The 15,330-nt window shown below is 48.4% G+C and overlaps 1 protein-coding gene across 3 annotated transcripts in view; it reads left to right on the top strand.

Annotated features, from left to right (window-relative positions):
• The window catches only part of LOC134347264 (succinyl-CoA:3-ketoacid coenzyme A transferase 1, mitochondrial-like), a 183,962-nt gene that overhangs the window by 143,521 nt on the left and 25,111 nt on the right, over nt 1-15,330 (top strand). For all 3 annotated transcript variants that reach the window (XM_063049639.1, XM_063049640.1, XM_063049641.1), the window contains 3 exons: nt 3,839-3,887; nt 6,816-6,888; nt 8,626-8,701. In XM_063049639.1, coding sequence (XP_062905709.1) covers nt 3,839-3,887; nt 6,816-6,888; nt 8,626-8,701 — 198 coding nt within the window. The remainder of the gene's footprint in view (nt 1-3,838; nt 3,888-6,815; nt 6,889-8,625; nt 8,702-15,330) is intronic.

Below are 15,330 nucleotides of genomic sequence, written 5' to 3'. Positions count from 1 at the left end.
GTATAGAGCAGATTCGTATAGAAACAGCGAAAGATGATACACTACAGATGTTGAAACGCGTAATCATCAGTGGATGGCTGAGTGAACGTGACATGCTATCACAGCAACTCACACCTTTACTATAGCTGTAGGGATGAGCTCGCAGACAAAGACGGCTTAATCTTCAAAGGTGAGCGTGTCATCGTACCGCAAAGTGAGCAAAAGCAAATGAAGGAAAGAATTTATTCATCACACTTGGGCGTAGAAGGCTGCCTCAGACGCGCACGCGAATGTCGTTTTTGGCCGGGCATGAGCAGCGACATCGAGCAATATATTGCTACATGTGATGTTTGTCGCACATACGAAATGAGTCAGCAGAAAGAATCGCTTACGAGTCATGAGGTACCTGCTCGGCCGTGGGAAAAGATAGGTAGCGACCTGTTTACATTCGAAGGAAAAGAGTACCTCGTCACCGTTGATTACTACAGCAATTTCTTCGAGGTGGATCTTCTTTGCGATACGACCAGCGCAGCCGTTATTTGCAAATTGAAGGCTCATTTTGCGAGATATGGTAGTCCAACACAAGTAGTTAGTGATAATGGGCCACAATACACGTCAGTGGAGTTTCACAGATTTGCACGAGAATGGGATTTTGAGCTCTTGTGTGGCAGCCCCGGAAAGAGCAGAGTGAATGGAAAAGCTAAGTTAGAATAGAACAGCAAAGCGGATCCTCACAAGGAGCAACAAATCATGAGCAGATCCCTACCTCGCACTTCTAGACCATCGCAACACCCCTTCGCAAGGGCTCAGCACCAGTCCTGCCCAGTGTATGATGAATCACCACACACGCACGCTCCTGCCTACAACAGCGAGTTTACTGGAACCCAGAGTTGTACCCGAGCGTATGAAACAAAGCGTCCAGCAGCAAGCCGACAAATACAACAAATCAACCAAAGATCTTGCCGCACTCGACGAAGGGGATACCGTGTGCATGCAACCCCTCGTGCAAGGTAAGAAGAATTGGGAGAAAGCAGTTGTGTGTCGGCCCCTTGATGAGTGTTCATATGTAGTTCAAACCCTTTCTGGGATCTACCGAAGTAATCGCACACATCTACAAAAGACGGCTGAGGAACTGCCTGAAAAACCAATCACATATGAACCGGCAAAACCAGGTCAAACAACTGAGATCAGTCACCACAGTGTGCCTACCACATCAAATGCACACAGCCAAACACTAGCAGAGGCTAATGACACAACACAGACACTAACAGAAACGCTGAAACATGCAAATAGCAAACAACAGGACTCGGACAAAACAGTAAAAGCTCATTCTGGCCGCACAGTGAAAAGGCCACAATATCTAGAAGACTTTGTCCCACATTGAATAATTGCATGAACAATTGAACAATAAGTCTGTGACACTATTTGGCATTTTAATGTCATGTTTATACTCAAAGGAGGACCGTGTCCTATTTGTGGTTGTGTAGTTTGTAGATTGAAGTCAAAGTCTAATTTTAGTATGTTTTATATTTTGTACATATGCTCATACAAATGGAAATAATGAGTGGTATGTATTTGTGACAGGCATAAGAGACATAAGGCATGATTAATGAATGCTTTGAAAGTTAATTCCATGAAAGTACACTGGAAAGCAGACTTCAGAGAAATTGAGTTTAAATGTTAATACAGTTGTTCCTTTGTTTTGATAAAATGGGGGCTGTTATGATATACTTGTACATGTACTTGTGAGCAGATGATTAAAGTCGGTGCGCTGTGCTGTTGGTTTTATCTGAAATGTCTGTCTCGAAACAACCAGAGCACCTGGCCATTGTAAATCATACAGGCCCTTCAGTCCAGAAACTCCTGCTAGCCAAGATGCCTGACGCAGCCCATGACCCTGTGCATCCTCTTGTTACCAGAGCTGTTGGGAGTGACTTAAACTAATATGGCAGGGGGATGGGAACCGGTATGATAGAGCTGAGGAGCCCATGACCCTGTGCATCCTCTTGTCCAGTTAACTCCCGGGTGACCGATGGCTGCCAACAGGCTGCAGCTCCTGCGAGTGTGGAGTCTGCCTGTCTTGGAGCAGGATGGGACGGAGCTCGGGGAGACAGGGCTGGCTGGAGGTACCCCTGACCTGTTGAAAGGCTGGGGGGGGTGTGCACTCTCAGAACAAGGGAGGGATTCTCAAAATGAGGCAGGTCAGGCAGCATCTACGGAGAGGAATAAACTGTCGGTATTTTATTTATTTCAAGACGCAACGTGGAACGGGCTCCCCCTGCCACGCCGCAGCCCATCTATTTAACCCTAGCCTAATCACAGGACAGTTTACAATGACCAGTTAACCTACCTACTGTCAGGTCTTTGGAGCACTGGGAGGAAACCAGAGCCCCCAGAGGAAACCCACATGGTCACGGGAAGGAACGAACGTGCTTGCTCATAGGGGGCGCCGGAATTGAACTCTGAGCTCCGATACCCTGAGCTGTAAAGGTCGTGCCACTGTGGTGCCCCAGTCTCAACGCAAGTGTACTGGTTAGTGTAACGCTTTAGCGCACCACTGATCAGGGTTCAGTTCCTGCCACTGTCTATAAGGAATTTGTACGTTCTGCCTGAGGCCGTGTGGGTTTCCTCTGGGTGCCCTGGTTTCCTCCCAGAGGTGTATGGGATAGTGTCAGTAAGTTGTGGGAATGCCCTGCTGGTGCCCCGGCACGGAGTCTCTTGTGGGCTGCCCCCAGCACATGGTCGATCTGAGTTGGTCATTGAGGGAAACAGCACATTTCACTGTGTGTTTCGACGTGCCTGTGACAAGCAGAGCTAATATTATCTAGTCAGGGCCGGAGAGGAAGGGGCCATCTCGTTCTGGCTTCATGAAGGGTTTTGGACCGAAACATCAGTTCTTTGTTCCCCTCCGCAGTTGCTGCCTGTCCTGCTGAGCTCCCCCCCCCCCCACTTTGTGATTTTGATCAAGATTTGCAGCATCTGCAGAACCTCCTACGTGCAGGGAGAGATTTTCGCTGGTTAGTTAGTGATGCCTGTACAATAGATGGGTTGTTGTTCCAGTTGTGTGTCACACCTTGTGCATCTCCACTTCTGCACTGCCAAAAGAGCCCCACCCTACTGTTTTAATAGATGTGCAGGAAGGGTTCTGTTCCCCAGCCTGTGAACGCCACCCGCTCACCCGGCCACCCGCTCACCCGCCTGCTGTGCCTGCGGTGCTTTGGAACCAGTTCCCTTTGACGGCCACTGGATTTGGGCGATGGAGGTTGGGAGAGGGGCAGCTAGTGAAGACTCCTGCCTCTCTACCTCGTCTCTCTGTGCAGTGAAACAGCCTCCACTATCAATTCTGAGAAATCCCTACAGCCTTGTTGACCGTGAGGACCCTGCCCCCCGTCCCAGGAGCCCAGCACCCTTTCCCCTGCTTTATTTCTTACCCCCCCCCCCATACCCCGCACCCCCGGTTCCCAAATGGGCAGATTTGCTTCTACCCCTCCTGGGCCATGCCGTATAAAACAATTTCTTTCCCACACCCCCTCACTGGCCCATCCCTCTCGCCTGTCTCCTGGACCGTCGGTCTGTTCCTCTGTTCCACCCCCCTCACCAATCAGTCTCAGAATGATCTCGGTCTCTGTCTGATTAAACATTTCTGCACTGGAGCAGCTTCCCCTGTTCAGATCTGATCTGGGAAATCTCCCTCATACCCTCCTCGCAGTGAGGACACTGTCCCCTGTCCACCGCGTTATCCCACCCCACCCTCCCCGGGCTGGTGACTGGTGCTGGGAGGATGTCGGTGGGGATTTGAGCAAAGCTGCTGTGGTTTCACTCTTGCTGTCTACTGGATTAACCTCCGTTCCCTTTCCAGGGTCCATATCCGCTGGAGGGAGAGCAGGACGCAGACCTGATTAACGCAGGTGAGACTCACTGAGGACCGGAGGAGATCTCTTTCCCTCCCCTCAGCCAGGCCAGTGGGGAGTTTCCCATGTGAACTGGACACCACCCCACACACTGCAGAGGGAGGGGATGAGGTGGGTTATGGCTGTGGCCTCTGGTTGGGTTCTGCTGGGGAGGCTAATCCAGTCCCAGTGTCCCTGGGGTGCTTGGCTGTGCTAGTTGTCAGCCTGGTGATGGCACTGAACTATGTTGCCCCCCTGTAGCTAAGATCTGGCTTCACTCTGTCCATGGCCCCACCCCTGCAGGCTGACCAGGGTGGACTCTCACAGCACACGGCTGATCAGTTCTCCATGTCTGCTGAACACGCTGCCCAGGCTAATCCCATCACCTGTTTTCGCTGAATTCATAAGAATAAATGCCCCCTCTCCCTGTAAGGTCCAACAGTGTAGTAGATTTTCAACAGACCAAACCAAAATGAAGACAAAAGAACATTCCATAAGATATAGGAGCAGAAGTAGGCCATTTGGCCTATCGAGTCTGCTCCACCATTCAATCATGGGCTGATCCAATTCTTCCAGTTATCCCCACTCCCCTGCCTTCTCCCCGTACCCTTTGATGCCCTGGCTAATCGAGAACCTAAGTTTCAAGAGAAGTCAGGGAAATAGAAACATAGAAACATAGAAAATAGGTGCAGGAGTAGGCCATTCGGCCCTTCGAGCCTGCACCGCCATTTATTATGATCATGGCTGATCATCCAACTCAGAACCCCGCCCCAGCCTTCCCTCCATACCCCCTGACCTCTGTAGCCACAAGGGCCATATCTAACTCCCTCTTAAATATAGCCAATGAACTGGCCTCAACAGTTTCCTGTGGCAGAGAATTCCACAGATTCACCACTCTCTGTGTGAAGAAGTTTTTCCTAATCTTGGTCCTAAAAGGCTTCCCCTTTATCCTCAAACTGTGACCCCTTGTTCTGGACTTCCCCAACATCGGGAACAATCTTCCTGCATCTAGCCTGTCCAATCCCTTTAGGATTTTATACGTTTCAATCAGATCCCCCCCCAATGAGTTCAAGCCCAGTTCATCCAGTCTTTCTTCATATGAAAGTCCTGCCATCCCAGGAATCAATCTGGTGAACCTTCTTTGTACTCCCTCTAAGGCAAGGATGTCTTTCCTCAGATTAGGGGACCAAAACTGCACACAATACTCCAGGTGTGGTCTCACCAAGGCCTTGTACAACTGCAGTAGTACGTCCCTGCTCCTGTACTCGAATCCTCTTGCTATAAATGCCAGCATACCATTCGCCTTTTTCACCACCTGCTGTACCTGCATGCCCACTTTCAATGACTGGTGTATAATGACACCCAGGTCTCGTTGCACCTCCCCTTTTCCTAATCGGCCACCATTCAGATAATAATCTGTTTTCCTATTTTTGCCACCGAAGTGGATAACTTCACATTTATCCACATTAAATTGCATCTGCCATGAATTTGCCCACTCACCCAACCTATCCAAGTCACCCTGCATCCTCTCAGCATCCAAGTGATAATAGAGAAGCACAAATCTGGGGAAGGGTACAAGACCATCTCAAGGCACCGGACATACTGTTCCTTGGAGCTCAGTGCAGTCCTTTGTGGAAAAGTGGAAAAGGTATGAAATCACAGTCACACTGCCTAGGTCAGGCCACCCCTTACTCACCAGAGAAGGATGAATGGCACTTGTAAGGGAGGCTACAACGACACCACCAGTCACTCTGAGTGAGCCATTGAAGTCAGTGGTTGTAACTGGAGATGACGTTCCTGCTCCACAGGCTCTGAGGCCTTGTACAAAAAGGGTATTTATGGAGGAGTGGCAAGGAAGAAAGCCTGGCTTTAAAAAAAACATATCCTTGTCTGTAAGGACTTTCCAAAGCGTCACTGAGAAGATACTGTGTCGATGTGGAAGGACATCTTGTGGTCAGATGGGACTGAAGTGGAACTTTTTGGCCTCAACACTAAGCAGTTTGTGTGGTGTAAATTTAATATTGTGCAACAGTCAGGTAACACCATCCCTACTGTAGAGTATGGTGGAGGTAGCATCTTGATGTAAGGAAGCAGCAGGGACTGGAAATCTAGTCAGGATTGATAGGAAGATGAATGCTGCTAAATACAGAGATTCTGAATAAAAACCAGCTAGCCTCTGCCAGAAAGCTTAAACTGAGGAGGAAGTCCATCTTTCAGCAGGACAACGGCCCAAAGCACAGTGCCAGAGGAACCATGGAGTGGCTTCAAATGCGGGAAATTGATGTCCTTGAGTGGCCCAGTCAGAGTCCTGACCTTAACCCAATCGAACAACCCCGTCAAGACCTCAACATTGCTGTCTCCCTACACCTCCCAACTGACATGGCACACTTGAGCAAACTTACAAGGTGGAATGGGCAAATCTTGTTCCATCACATTGTGCAAAGCTAGTAAAGACTTGTCCTAAAAGACTACTGGCTTTAGTAGCTATGGGAGGTGGTTCAGCTAAGTACTGACCAAAGGGAAATGAATACTTACGAACTGCTGACATTCCTGTTTTTGAATGTTCAGATTTTCATGCTTTGAAGTTTTCCTTGTTTTGGGCTCTACTGTTGGGGGTTGGGAGGGAGAGGAGCATGTGATTTGCAAAAAAAAAAATCTGTTAAATTGATCAAAATCCCTGGTTGTAATACTGATTTTTCTGAGCAAAGGGTTGGGGGTGGAATATTTTTACAAGGCAGTGTGGATGTCACTGTATTAAACCACTGCAGAACACTGCTTCCCCTTCAGCCCACAATGGATTCTCTGACTACTCTTCCTCATTATCAACTCCATCAATTCTTGTGTCATCGCCAAACAAATCCAGCCCTCTTGTGTTTCTGCTCAAATCACTTGGACTGGATGGGAATGTTGCAGGAAGATTTGTGAACGTCTGTTTCCTACTCTCAGGTAAAGAAACGGTGACGGTGTTACCTGGGGCGTCCTTCTTCTCCAGTGACGAGTCATTCGCCATGATCCGTGGGTAGGTACGGCTAGGTGTGATCTTGGGGAGGAGGGTAGGGCGGGGTGGGGTGTTGGGGTGTGAGGAGATGGCTGTCGCCAGGGGAACACCCATTGCAGTGAGCAGACCAGGCACTGTTCAGTCTGGAGGTCAGTGGGGTCCAAGGGTGGAGCTGGCCTGGCCAATCAGTGAGGAACCAGTGTCTTCACTGTAGGCCCACTCGTCCAGCTTCGGGGCCTGGACCCTCAACGCAAGGTTTCTGGGTCAGGTGATCCGAATCTGACGTGTCGTGAAATTTTGTTCTCTTGTGTAATACATAAAGTTCCTACTATAAGTAGTGCAGAAAGAGAAGGAAATAGTGAGATAGTGTTCAGGGATTCATTGTCCATTCAGAAATCTGATGGTGGAGGGAAAGAAACTTTTCCTTAAATGCTGACTGAATGTCTTCAGGCTGCTGTACGTCCCTGAAGAGGCTGCGTCCTCAGTCATAACAGTCCTTCATGATAAATGCTGCTACCTTAACACACCACATTTTGAAGATGCCCATGATTCCAGGTTAGGCTAGTGCATAACAATTTACTTTTTCACCCAAAGAGTGGTCCATATGTGGAACAAGCTGGCTGAGGCAGGTACATTAAATATTTAAAAGATGCATGGAAAGGTGCATGGATAGGAAAGGTTTCGGGAGATGTGGGCCAAGTGCAGGCGAATGGGCCTGGCCCAGGTGGGAATCTTGGTCAGTATGCATCATTTGGGCTAACACAAAATAATCTGCAGATGCTGGGGTCAAAGCAACACTCACAACACACTGGAGGAACCCAGCAGGTCGGGCAGCATCTGTGGAAAAGATCGGTCGATGTTTTGGGCCGGAACCCTTCGTCCGGACTGTAGGGGGAAGGGGCCAAGGCCCTATAAAGAAGGTGGGGGGAGGGTGGGAAGGAGAAGGCTGGTAGGTTCCAGGTGAAAAACCAGGAAGGGGAACGATAAAGGGGTGGGGGAGGGAAGCAGGGAGGTGATAGGCAGGAAAGGTGAAGAAGGAATAGGGGAAAACACAATGAGTAGTAGAAGGAGGCGGGACCATGAGGGAGTGATAGGCCGCTTTGGGAGGGGGCAGAGTGAAATAGGGATAGGGGAAGGGAGGGGGAGGGAATTACCAGAAGTTGGAGAATTCTATGTTCATACCAAGGGGCTGGAGACTACCTAGACGGTATATGAGGTGTTGCTCCTCCAACCTGAGTTTAGCCTCATCATGGCAGTAGAGGAGGTCATGTATGGACATATCTGAATGGGCTCCAACCTGAGTTTAGCCTACCAGCCTTCTCCTTCCCACCCTCCCCCCACCTTCTTTATAGGGCCTCTGCCCCTTCCCTCTTCAGTCCTGACAAAGGGTTCGGGACCGAAACTTCGACTGATCGTTTCTACGGATGCTGCCTGACCTGCTGAGTTCCTCCAGCGTGTTGTGAGCATCATTTGGGCTGAAGGGCCTGTTTCTGTGCCCTGCGTTTCAGTGACAGGGCCATTGTGTCTGGGGGTGTGTAACAGGGCAGTGAAGAGGGCTCCCACTGACCCTTCTCTGGGAGAGTATGAGTGATTCCCCGGCTGTGAGGGCTGATTTGACGCAGACAGTCCTTGTGTGTAGTTTTTCATTGACTCTGTTGTATTTGTGTGTTCTACTGTGAAAGTCTGCAGGCAAATGGGGCTGTATATGGTGACACGTATGTACTTTGATCTTTGACTGCTCTTGTTTTGTTGTTGCAGGGGTCATGTGAATATGACAATGCTTGGCGGGATGCAGGTATCCAAGTACGGTGATCTGGCCAACTGGATGATTCCGGTAAGTCTTCCCTCTCTCCTGCTGGGGACTGGGGTGTGAAACCCCTCTGAGCCTGTTGGAATCAGACACTGGGCAGAGTGTGGGTCGCGGCAGTGGCTGCGCTGACGTTTGCATGGGCCCCATTTTATGTTCGTGTTCAGACAAGAGGTGTGTAGTGGCCTCCCACACTGACCGTCAGTGTGGGAGGCTGTGGTGAATTGTGAAGAGATGCCAGCTGGTATTCCTGAGGTACAGTCATCTCGGAGTGGAGAACAATCGGAATCAGATTTTATTGTCACTGATGTCCAATATGTCGGAAAATTTGCTGTCTTGCAGCAGTAGAGTGCAATACATTTTTAAAAAAACACATAAATTACAATAAGTAACACACAGTTGATTCCGGTTAATTGGACCATTGATTAATCAGCACAGCCACTTAACTGTGACAACTCTTAAAGAACAAAAAAAGCTAATCGAAAAAATAGCTGGGATTCCCTTTGTTTATTTGGGACAGTATGCCTCTTAATTGGGACAGGAGCCTGTTGCTGAACAGTTTCTAGCTGTCCTTGGTCATGCGCACTTGTGTGGCTGTTAGACGCTACACTGTGCTTAGAGCAAACGGTTTGTAAATAATATCGGTTGTCTGTGTTTGAGTTCAGTAAGCAGTGATTTTTGTCACTGATGGCAGAAAGACAATTCACAACTGTTGCTTACTGAGGCTTCAAGCAATCAGGCTTGGAGATGCCGGAAACGTCCGGGAGTGAAAATGAAACAGTTTAACTACTTCAAGTTAGGAACCTTGAAGAATTTGAGGGTATCAACAATCATTTTGAATGTTACAATGAAAATGAAGATTTGGAGGATGCAAATGTCAAAGACGTATGAAAGCAGGTCATTATCTGCACTAGGTGTTTGTGCTGATTTTGTTAATTTACAGTCAATTAAAAGAACAGGGCAGCATACAGTGGATTAATTTCCCTGTCGCTAACTATCAGCAATCAAAACAGTTTTATAGAAATGTATTAGTAGTGTTCTATTTTTTCTGTATTTCATTTACTCGGTTAAATAGTAGTTTGTCTTTTTATACTTTAACTATTTCCTTGAAACTTCAGCTAACTCGGACAGCTGCTTAATTGAGCTAAGAGCTACTGGTCCTGATGACTCAGTTAACCAGAATTCACTGTACATGAGGTATACAGTAAGTTACAATGAGGAATATATACTTCAAAAGCAACCTGGGCTGTGGATCTAATGCTGAACCCCTCAGTAAACTGGAGTTTATCGCCCAGTACAGTGAGGTAGAGGTACGACGGAAAGCTTGCAGCAGTGTCACAGGGACTTTGGCACAGATAACGCGCAGAATATAAATTGCACAAACCCTGTCCATACAGTGGCAAAGGACAGACCGTGCAACACAATCACACGATCAAAGTGCATCTCAGTGCAAGAGGTATTCCATTGTGTTCAGAATCAGAATTAAATTTATTATCACTGATGTATGATGGATTTTGTGGCAGCAGTACAGTGCAGTTGATAACATTCCTATACATTATAAAAATAAATGAATAGTGTTGATAACAAGGAGTAACAAGGTTGGTTCAATGGCTGTTCTGGAACCTGATGGTGCGGGTAGGATCAGAACCATTCAGGAAACTTCTGGAGCCTGATTGTTATAGGGACTGTACCTGAAACTGGTCAGACAGGGGAGAGGTGAATTGTACCTGAAACTGGCCATACTGGGGAGAGGTGAATTGTACCTGAAATTGGCCAGACAGGTGAGACGGGAGAGGTGAACTGTACCTGAAACTCGCCAGACAGGTAAGAGGTGAATTGTACCTGAAACTGGCCAGACTGGGGAGAGGTGAATTGTACCTGCTCACGCACACTGGCACCAACAGGGCACGGGCACCGTGACCCAGCTCCCCTCTCTGCTCACGCACACTGGCACCAACAGAGCACGGGCACCAGCCTGCCCACCATCAAGGATCTATATACAGAAAGGTGTTGGAAAAGAGCCGGTAACATCATGAAGGATCTCACCCACCCTACTCATGGACTGTTTATCCCACTCCCGTCAGGGAGGAGGCTGTGTGGCATCCACACCAGGAACACCAGACTGAAAAACAATTACTTTCCCCAAGCAGTAAGGCTGATCAACACCTCCACCCACTAACCCACCCCCACACCCCCATCCATCACTACTTTATCATTTCCTGTCAGTCACCTTATGTACAGACACTCCCGTGTCTAGCGTCACTTCACTTTATACTATCAATCTGTGTGCAACGCTCTCACTGGGGCTTGTACACCAACTTGGCTCGTTAGCTAAGTCTGCTAACGGCTGCGTGACTTGGCAGTGAGAAGGTCACCTTTCCTAAGCAATACATGTCTAGGGTCGGTATGATTTGGGGCTCAGCCAAACAGGAACATCGGGATGTCCTGATTAAAGGAACCTTGCTTTGAGTGAATGCTGTGTAAATACTGGCCATACACAGTCATCGGTAGTCCAGAAATGACAGGTCATACACCAGCATAAAATTATAAAGGAAGTGTACTTACCAATTTTCAATTTTATCAAGCAGTTAACAGAAAGAAAAAAGGGCTAATTACAGTTCAACCAGTGGAAATGTGCACTTAAACGTTGGAGCTCATTTCTGTAGTCTCTGTGTGTATCACTTCACTCATAATGCTGAGTTCTCATTACCAACCGCAAGGAGAACTTCCCTTCTTAGAATCCTCTGACTCACAAGTACTCCTTGGATTAGGGTTGCCCCTTCAGATGGGACCCTCCAGGTGTCTTCTGTCTGCATCTCCCACCAAAAGACCACGGATCAGACCACTGACCTCTAGAAATCTGTCCTGCCCAGCACTCTCCAATGTTCCACAGGGCAGAGAGTTACGGCACGTACCAAGGCAACCCCGACGGGCTGACACCACGTTCCTAAGTTGGACAACGTGGCTCCTAATCTTTAGCCGAAGCCAAAACACTCTTACTATCAGGACACAGTGCTTACGCAGAAAACTGCTAAAATGAAAATACGTCACAGTTTAGCAATAGAAATCTTAAACCAGGGCATTACATTTGTAAATAAGCTATCTGGTGTGTTTTTTTTGTGTGCTGCATCAGATCTGGAATAACAATTATTTCAATCATAAGCAACAGAAGATCTGCAAATGCTGGCAATCCAAGCAACACACCCAAAATGCTGGAGGAACTCAGCAGGCCAGCCAGCACCCATGGAAAAGAGTGTGGTCAACATTTCGGGCAGAGACCCTCTGCAGGACTGGAGAAAAGGGAAAATGAGCCAGAGTGAGTAGGTTGGTGAGAGAAGGAGGAAACACAAGGTGATAGGTGAAATTCGGAGGGAGGAAGGGTGAAGGAAAGAGCTGGAAATTTGTTGGGTGGAAGAGATAGAGGGCTGGAGTTGGGGGAGAGGGCAGAAGGCCAAGGAAGAAAAAGTGGGAGGAGCACCAGAGGGAGGTGATGGGCAGGCAAGGAGACAAGTTGAGAGGGGGAGAAAGGGATTGGGGAGTGATGAAAGGGGGGAGGGCATTTGCAGAAGTTTGAGAAGTCTGTGTTCATGCCATCAGATTGGAGGCTACCCAAAAGGTGTTGTGGCCTCACCACAACAGTAAAGATCACCATGGATTGACAGACCGGAACGGGAATGGGAAGTGGAATTAAAATGGGTGGCCACTGGGAGATCCTGCTTTTCCTGGTAGGCAGTGCATAAGGGTCTGACAGGAGGCCACACTGGGAGCACCGGACACAGTATATGACCCCGACAGACTCTCAGGTGAAGTGTTACCTCACTGGAGTGACTGGTTAGTAGTGAGGGATGAGGTGTAGCACTTGTTCCACTTGCAAGGATAGGTGCCAGGAGGGAGAGCAGTGGGGAGGGATGAATGGACAAGGGAGTCGCGTAGGGAGCAATTCCCTGCAGAAAGTTTTGTGGGGGGAGGAACATGTGATGGGATCCAGTTGGAGGTGGTGGGAGTTCCGGAGAGTTACGTGCTGGATGCGGAGGCTGGTGGGGTGGTAGGTGAGAACAGGAAGAAACTTGTCCCTGGTAAGGTGGCGGGAGGATGGGGTAAGAGCAGGCATGCGTGAAATGGAGGAGATGCGGTTGAGGGCAGTGTTGATGACGGAGGAAGGGAAGCCCCTTTCTTTGAAAAATGGAGGATATCCTTCGTTCTGGAATGAAAAGCCTCATCCTGAGAGCAGGTGCAGTGGAAATGGAGGAATTTTGAGAAGGGGATGATGTTTTTACAAGTAACAGGGTGGGGAGAGTTATAGTCCGGGTAGCTGTGAGAGTCACTGCAGGAAGGATGTGGAAGCCATAGAAAGGGTGCAGAGGAGATTTACAAGGATGTTGCCTGGATTGGGGAGCATGCCTTATGAGAATAGGTTGAGTGAACTCAGCCTTTTCTCCTTGGAGTGACGGAGGATGAGAGGTGACCTGATAGGGGTGTATAAGGTGATGAGAGGCATTGATCGTGTGGATAGTCAGAGGCTTTTTCCCGGGGCTGAAATGGTTGCCACAAGAGGACACAGGTTTAAGGTGCTGGGGAGTAGGTTCAGAGGAGATGTCAGGGGTAAGTATTTTACTCAGAGAGTGGTGAGTGCATGGAATGGGCTGCTGGCAACGGTGGTGGAGGCGGATACGATAGGGTCTTTTAACAGACTTTTGGATAGGTACATGGGGCTTAGAAAAATAGAGGGCTATAGCTGAGCCTAATAATTTCTAAGGTAGGGACATGTTCGGCACAACTTTGTGGGCCGAAGGGCCTGTACTGTGCTGTAGGTTTTATATGTTTCTATCAGTGGATAAGCTGTCTCCAGAGATAGAGATGGTGAGATTGAGAAAGGAGAGGGAGGTGTCGCAGGTGGATCAGCTAAAGTTGAGGACAGGGTGGAAGTTGGAGGCAAAGTTGGTGAAATCGAGGAGTTCCGCATGGGTTCAAGAAACAGCACCCATACAGTTGTTGATGTAGCGTAAGAAAAGTTGGGGTGTGATAGCAGTGTAGGCTTGGAGCATGGACTGTTCCATGTAGCGGACAAAAAGGCAGGCATAGCTGGCCCATGTACCTTTATATTCTGTCTGGGTAGCCTCCAACCTGATGGTATGCACATCAATTTCTCAAACTTCTGGTAATGCCCACCCCTACCATCCCCTTTTCCCCTCTCTCACCTTATCTCCTTACCTGCCCATCTCCTCCCTCTTGTGTTCCTCCCCCCTTTTCTTTCTTCCAAGGCCTTCTGTCCTCTCCTATCAGACTCCCCCTTCTCCACTCTGTCTCTTTCGCCAATTAACTCCCCAGCTCGTTTCTTCACCCTTACCCCAGTTTCACCTATCAGCTTGTGTTTCTTCCTCCACTCCCCCATCTTCTCCCTCCGACTCCTCACCTTTCCTTTTCCTCCAGTCCTGCTGCAGGGTCTCGGCCTGAAACGTCAGCTGTTTGCTCTTTCCTGGCCTGCTGAGTTCCTCCAGCAAACAATTATTTCATCTCCTTTACACCTGTGTATTGGAAGTGACATTAAACACCCTTGAATCTTGAACTTGGAGTTGGTGTGGGGCTGTCACCCTGCAAGAGGCACAGAGCCACCCCGACCCCCCAGGTCACTGTGTGCTCCGTCCTGCCCAGTGGGTGTGTGTGATCTGGCTGATGTTCCCTTTCTCCTGCAGTACAGTCTCTGCGGCTCACACTGTCCCTCCTGCCGTGATGTTGGCACCCCTTCCAGCTATTGTTCCATTGTTCCACGAGGAAAGGTTTATTTTCGAGAAAAGGTTTATTTTAGTTCCTGTCGCGCTCCCGTATCAAGAACGTAGAGAAAAGGTTTATTTTTAGTTCCAGTCGCGTTCCCGTATCGAGAACGTAGAGAAAAGGTTTATTTTAGTTCCTGTCGCGCTCCCGTATCGGGAACGTAGAGAAAAGGTTTATTTTAGTTCCTGTCGCGCTCCCGTATCGGGAACATAGAGAAAAGGTTTATTTTAGTTCCTGTCGCGCTCCCGTATCGAGAACGTAGAGAAAAGGTTTATTTTCGTTCCTGTCACGCTCCCGTATCGGGAACATAGAGTAAAGGTTTATTTTAGTTCCTGTCACGCTCCTGTATCGGGAACGTAGAGAAAAGGTTTATTTTCGAGTAAAGGTTTATTTTAGTTCCTGTCGCGCTCCTGTATCGGGAACGTAGAGAAAAGGTTTATTTTAGTTCCTGTCGCGCTCCTGTATCGAGAACGTGGAGAAAAGGTTTATTTTATTTCCTGTCGCGCTCCCGTATCGAGAACGTAGAGAAAAGGTTTATTTTAGTTCCTGTCGCGCTCCCGTATCGAGAACGTAGAGAAAAGGTTTATTTTAGTTCCTGTCACGCTCCCGTATCGAGAACGTAGAGAAAAGGTTTATTTTAGTTCCTGTCACGCTCCCGTATCGAGAACGTAGAGAAAAGGTTTATTTTAGTTCCTGTCGCGCTCCCGTATCGGGAACGTAGAGAAAAGGTTTATTTTAGTTCCTGTCGCGCTCCCGTATCGGGAACGTAGAGAAAAGGTTTATTTTAGTTCCTGTCGCGCTCCCGTATCGGGAACGTAGAGAAAAGGTTTATTTTAGTTCCTGTCGCGCTCCCGTATCGGGAACGTAGAGAAAAGGTTTTTTTT

This window comes from Mobula hypostoma, chromosome 5 (assembly GCF_963921235.1).
Source record: "Mobula hypostoma chromosome 5, sMobHyp1.1, whole genome shotgun sequence".
Classification (NCBI taxonomy): domain Eukaryota; kingdom Metazoa; phylum Chordata; class Chondrichthyes; order Myliobatiformes; family Myliobatidae; genus Mobula; species Mobula hypostoma.
This window is presented reverse-complemented; position numbering and strand designations above follow the sequence as displayed.